The sequence below is a fragment of the Choristoneura fumiferana genome, chromosome 15 (genome assembly GCF_025370935.1).
Source record: "Choristoneura fumiferana chromosome 15, NRCan_CFum_1, whole genome shotgun sequence".
Classification (NCBI taxonomy): domain Eukaryota; kingdom Metazoa; phylum Arthropoda; class Insecta; order Lepidoptera; family Tortricidae; genus Choristoneura; species Choristoneura fumiferana.
This window is the reverse complement of record NC_133486.1, coordinates 8,307,328-8,313,673: the sequence shown is the minus strand read 5'-3', so window position 1 is coordinate 8,313,673 and position 6,346 is coordinate 8,307,328. Positions and strand designations below refer to the sequence as shown.

General features: G+C 35.9%; 2 protein-coding genes across 2 annotated transcripts in view; one reads left to right on the top strand and one right to left on the bottom strand.

Annotated features, from left to right (window-relative positions):
• The window catches only part of LOC141435601 (hemicentin-1-like), an 85,647-nt gene that overhangs the window by 3,046 nt on the left and 76,255 nt on the right, over positions 1-6,346 (top strand). Inside the window, exon 2 of the mRNA XM_074098331.1 lies at positions 3,033-3,109. The gene's annotated coding sequence lies outside the window, so the exon portion shown is untranslated. The remainder of the gene's footprint in view (positions 1-3,032; positions 3,110-6,346) is intronic.
• The window catches only part of LOC141435600 (hemicentin-1-like), a 48,548-nt gene continuing 45,343 nt past the window's right edge, over positions 3,142-6,346 (bottom strand). The window contains exon 26 of the mRNA XM_074098327.1: positions 3,142-5,905. Coding sequence (XP_073954428.1) covers positions 5,758-5,905 — 148 coding nt within the window. The 3' untranslated portion in view covers positions 3,142-5,757. The remainder of the gene's footprint in view (positions 5,906-6,346) is intronic.

Below are 6,346 nucleotides of genomic sequence, written 5' to 3'. Positions count from 1 at the left end.
AAGCTTAAAATAGGGCTTTTCTTCAAAAGTAATGCAGATAAGCGATTTTGCCCTGTAGACACGGTTTTTTTTATCTTCCAAAATAGCAAGCTTTACGCAGATATATTGGATAAACTATCATTTTAAGTCCAAAATTGAAGCATTTTTCGCCGAATACAGTGTTTAAAATGCTTACATGTTTTATACAATTTAAGTTTTAGTTAAGTCTCAGCGCAAATAGAGGTATTGGCTGTACACAAATCGGAATTTACCTCTTAAGCGCGCTTAATAGTGCAAAATATTTCTAAATATTTTGACTCTAGGCTTTTTTCTGTTTTTCTAGCTTATATGCAATGTAGCATTATTCTGTTTTTTTTTATCATTCAAAGACAATAACTTGTATTTTTCGATAGAGTTCCATCATCTATTTCAACAAATAGGTACCAAATTGCCCAAAAATATAAATAAATGAAACTAGCGAGCTAGTCTTAAATATAGTATTATATTTCTAGTATATGTGAGATATATTACGTTATTCCTTTATGTCATATGTGCTGCTTAATACATTTAATTATAGAACTTTTGATTACATGCATACAACAAAAAAACATATTTATTCAAACATTTTAATAAAAAGGCACTTAGCGTCTCAAGGCTCAAAATAACCACTGAAACAGTCATGGAAAAAGAACCGTAATGGTAATAACCATCAGCCTTCTTCTTCATCAAAACGATAACGAGCATGGATATTCAGGTTTCGATGAACTAAATAGAAAAACATAGTTATAACCAGATCCAGCAGACCGTCGAAATGAACCGCGAGTGTCATTTAGATACCTACTATTTACTACTTCGTATCGTAGGTACGGTCGTATCAATGAATAGCTTATCACGGCATAAAACATTTACGTTGTCACACATTTTCATTGTTCTTGTATAGGTAATATTTTTATCAATTACGACATGTCGTCTGACTTTTTGAGTTTTGATACCAGGCCTGTAACTTTGCAAACCAACCGTCGAACAAGACAAGGCAACAGAAAATCGAATCCAAACTCTGTTGAACCTCTTTCAGTAGAGGAATTTAAACTATCTGCATTAAAAAGCTATACACTAATCCACTGCCAATAAGCGCAGCTAAAAAAATGAAGATTTAATTACTTTTACAAAAAAAAATGTTATACCGGAGATTCACCATGGATGGTTGCACTGGCCTGTGATGAAGACGTTTTGCAATGAGCGTGTGCCGGACGTAGTCACAGCTGAGACAAGCAGTGATGAAAATAACCTTAATGGTAATAATCATCAGTCTTCTTTTCATCACTGCTTGTCTCAGCGGTGGCTACTCAAACCAGCCATGGATAACTAATATTACCTAAGCCAAGAACAATGAAAATGTTGTGACTACGTAAATGTTTTATGCCGTGATAAGCTTTTCATTGATACGACGTACCTACGATACGAAGTAGTAAATAAGTAGGTTATCGAAATGACAATCACGGTTCATTCTGACGGTCTGCTGGATCTGGTTATAATGTTTTTCTATTTAGTTCATCGAAACCTGAATATCCATGCTCCTTATCGTCACCTGAAAAGAAAAACACTGTTATTACGGAATCGCTGTATACATAGATCTGTTCACTCACGAAGGCGCGCCCCTCCACAGCTATTATTAATGTACACGAGTAAACCTCGTAAGTACTTACACATTGTCTTAGTCTTAGTGTGCGTGACTGACGGTACGCTTGCGACTGAAGCCATAAGGACAAGTTCGAGCTACGCACACATAGACTTGTCGTACGGATACGTTTACAATTACATTCTTATAGAATGTGGAGGGGCGGACTTTCGTTAGTGAACAGATCTATAATTACCTAAATAAGTTTTAACAAATTACTTATTCTTCTTATTAATCGTGCTTTCAGCGTGTCCGAACCGACTAAGCTAGCCTAGACAAAGTGCACACTACTTTACAATACAGCGCGAAACGTCTAAGCGATACTTAAGCGATTTTGGCTGTAGCGCTTCTTATGGTTGAAGCAAAACATTGTTACAAGCAATATCGCCTATATTATATTTAGTTTGTTTTCGCTGTTGCAATAATTAAATATAAAGTAATGCTGAACAGGCAAAACCTACTAACATTATTTTAGCACTTTAGGCAGTACTCAATTGCATTTCTATTGAAATCTTAACATTCCAAAATCGCTTGTTTGACATTAAAATATTTTTGCTGTTGTAATAAAAAAAAATGCTGTTTAACCGACGCGTAGTTGTTTTGGTTGTTGATTTTCTTAAAAATCGGCTTTAAGTGAGCTTAAGAAAAACGTAACTCGGTATTGGAGTATCGTACAGTAAAACGGGTTTCAACAGCATGTAGATCTTGGAAAGTACATTCTAACGATATATTTAACTCAGTTTTTCCCAAAAGTGACTTTAAGCGATTCTGGTTGTAAGGGACGTTATGATAGCTAAGTTTATGCAAAATATGCGTGGTCAAGCAGTTCCTCCTCCTCCACACTGTAAGAACACACACAAATCATACAAACCCATCTATCATCACCAGCATAATACACTGAAGAGTTTCGAACTCAAACAGAGCTCATCTTCAGAGCAACACAATCCGTACACCATACTACCAGATGTTAGACACGCATTATCTTGCATAAACTTAGCTATTATGGTGATCGCACCCATTATGAGTTCCATTTGAGCATGACGGTAATGGGACTTTTGGGACAATAATATGATAAAAATATTAGTGCCACTTGTCCCATGGGACTACTGGGAGTAAATCGTCTCAGTTGTCCCATCAATGGGACAACTCAATAGGACTAGTGGGATAGACGGGATAGCTAAGCCTATGGGTCGCGGGTGAGCAAAGAAATTATTTTAGTTCATTTAATTCTTAGGGGCTTTTCGCAGTTCAAGCGATCTTCACCCAGGCTTTGAGAAGGGTGGTTCTGGAGTCTCCATTCCTCTTGACTTAGGCCTCCATCACACGTGAGTTTAGTCCGTGCCACATTATTTCTCATCCATATGGTTAATTTCAGCACACGATTCCTTGCTTGCGGCTGAGGGTGGGAAGACCAGTGTTGAGTTAATCCTGGGCTACAGTAGATTTACTCCGGTAAGAATCATCAGATCACTTGATCACTTAAACTCTTTGCCTATCCAACGATGTCCCACACTATAGGGTTGGATGAGAAAAAAAAACACCCCACTTTACGTCTATGGGAGGAAACCCAAAATTTATTTTTTTAATTTTTAATTTTATCATTTTGTCGGCATAGTTGCTTGCTACATATTACAAGTATAACCGTGCAAAATTACAGCTTTCTAGGACTGAATAAGCTCTTGAGCAAACATGGGCGTCCGTTTTTGCCATTTTGGCTACGGAACCCTAAAAATAGACGGACATCCAAATAAACTTCCAGAGCCGTAACACAATACAATTATCTATCCGCAAAATTCCCAAATCTCTTGTACACAGCTTTGGGTTAGCGACCTTTGATAACGTGTCGACAGTAAGTATCTCAAACTTGTGTAAATCAAGTAGGAACAATATAAAAAAACCGGCCAAGAGCGTGTCGGACAGGTTCAAAATAGGGTTCCGTATCGATTACGAAAAAATGAAGTAATATTTTTCTAAGGATTTCGTATTTTATACGGAATCTTCTAAGTTTAGGTATATTTTATACTTTAGGCTGCTATTTACTCTTAAACTACTAATATTTCTCAAGCAAACTTAGCCGCTATAGTATTCCTTGTAAGTTTAATTCATTAACTTTATAATACGCCTTAGATATTAATGTCTTCTTGACAATAGATCTGAATTTTGTATCAGTTTCATTTATAATATTTTTTTGGAATTTTATTATAAAAACGTATGCAATTTCCCAGAAACAACTTTTTGGTTTTAGCCAGTCTGTAAGATGGAACTTTAAGCTTAGCTGTGTTTCTAGTAGCCTTTGGCTTATCGAAGTTCGCAGCTAAGCTCAGAGACCGTTGGTACTAGCAAGCTGTAATTTGGCATGAATACACATATTAGTCATGCCACAAAGTGATAAATATTATAAAAAACTACAAAAAAATTTTTAGGTTTCCCTACTATTTATTCGTAGGGTACCCCCCATAGACGTAAAGTGGGGGTGATTTTTAGGGTTCCGTACCTCGAAAGGAAAAAACAGAACCCTTATAGGACTAGGATCACTTTGTTGTCCGTCCATCCGTCCGTCTGTCAAGACCATTTTTCTCAGGAACACGTGGAGGTATAAGCTGATGATGAAATTGATATCGAATACTCATATCTACGATCCCTTGAAGCCTTAAAAAATCAAACTTTTAAGTCGACGCAAGCAAAAGTTACAGTCATTAAACGACGTGATTCCATGAAAATTGCCGTGCACTGAAAACCTTTTGGGTACTTCTAGTTGTCCTAGAAACTTAAAATTTGGTGTGAAGGTAGCTATTATAACACAACTAACTAGAAAAGTCTGAAAATCTTGATTTTTTATGTGTGTCTGTAAATATCAATTACCAATATAATCTGACCCCACACTGCGTACGTTTTGCTAAAGATCAGGGCTCTCCTTACACTGGAACTCGTGGGTGAAAAAGTTTGGGAAAATTCAGGATGGCAGTAAGTGTATCAAATTTACAAGGAAAATTATAACGGCTAAGATTGCTTCAGAACTATTAATAGTTTAAGAGTAAACAGCAGCCTAAGGTATAAAATACTTATACATAAACTTGGAAGATTCCGTACACAATACGAAATCCTTAGAAAAATATTACTTGATTTTTACGTAATGGCTACGAAACCCTATCTTGGGCGTGTCTGACACGCTCTTGGCAGGTTTTTTCAGTTATCATCTTAGCTAGTAAATATCATTCATACGTTTAGTCCTAAATTGAGAATTTTCCATGCATTTCAAGAGTTTTTTGTCCTCGTGCCATCGTGACACACTGCACTGGTAAGTTGGCGTAATTAAAAAAAAAACAAATCCTATCTAAAACGTATGAGTGAAATGAGAGCCAAGTCCAATATTAAGACTATACATCGTCTTCGCCTACAAAATAATAGAGATCAAAATAATGTTTGGTGCTAAGGTACGCAGCTTAATTTAATTAAAATAACAAAATATATACTTAATTGGCCTGAGCTCAGGACAACTCATGACAATAGTGTCATACAGGAAAACGTTCTGCTGTAAAATAAAATGTCTTTTAGCTCATTGGAATCTATATTGATTATTACTTTTATTTCAGGTGTTAAGAGGTTGTTTTATAGTACAAAAACATAATAACATAACTACTAAACAAGTAATTAAAAATAACCTATCATTAATTTACAGTTATTAAAGCAATACAAGTTATAATACAATAACATTTTCCATTCACTCATAAAAAGCCTGAAAATGATGAAAAGCGCAGAAATACCTAAATTGGCTTAAGAATGTCAAAGACATAGGTAGACATAAACCCAAAATGTGACGTTCCTGATAAAAGTGCATTTTCCTTATTATCTACACTCCCAAATGTACATGTTCCTGAAATGAACTCTTTATTTGATATTTTTCAAAACACATCACGCGTGTTTTACGCGAAGTTTTGTAGAAAATTAAATTGCTTAATCGAATAACATGGTAAAATTAGCTTCGCAATAATATATATCACTGTTTTAACATCGTCATAACATCAGTTCATCGTAACCAAAATAATATATACCCTACATGTCGTCTTGCAAAGGCGATTTAAGATAATTATGTATACAAGTTACACGTGTAAATAGTGCTTTGAGACTAAATCTACATCCTTGAGTAGTTTGTAGTATGGCGGGAATTCACCGGAGTAGCTGAAAGCACGCTCAAACTCTGACAAGGTGCAGCAGTAGGTGAAACCGCGATGCACTTTACGCCAGCGACTGTTGAAGACGAAAAGAAAATTAGAGAAAGTTAATCAAAGATACAGATAACAAATATTAAAGACAAAGTTTATTTATTTAAGTCTTCGGGCACAAACAGTAAAATAAACAATAACATCTAACATTGACCAACAAAGTTGCCATAGTTGCAAAGTTGAAATAATTAGTTTGTAGAGTGATGTTTGGTATTCCTGTATAAAATTCATGATGACGATTCATCGCTAATATCACAGGTATCTTCACTATATCTCCACAAGGACTTCTTGGAACGGCTGGAAGTGCAAGGAAAAGTTTAGGGCAAAAGGCCTTGCAGGTGTTTACAAGGCGTGGACAGACCTTATCAGTAATCAGCGATGTATTCCAGCCTAAATGACTGTCACTCTACAAACGACGTTGCTCAGAGAATTAGTTCGCTGAAGTGGCGTTGGGCTGGCCACGTTT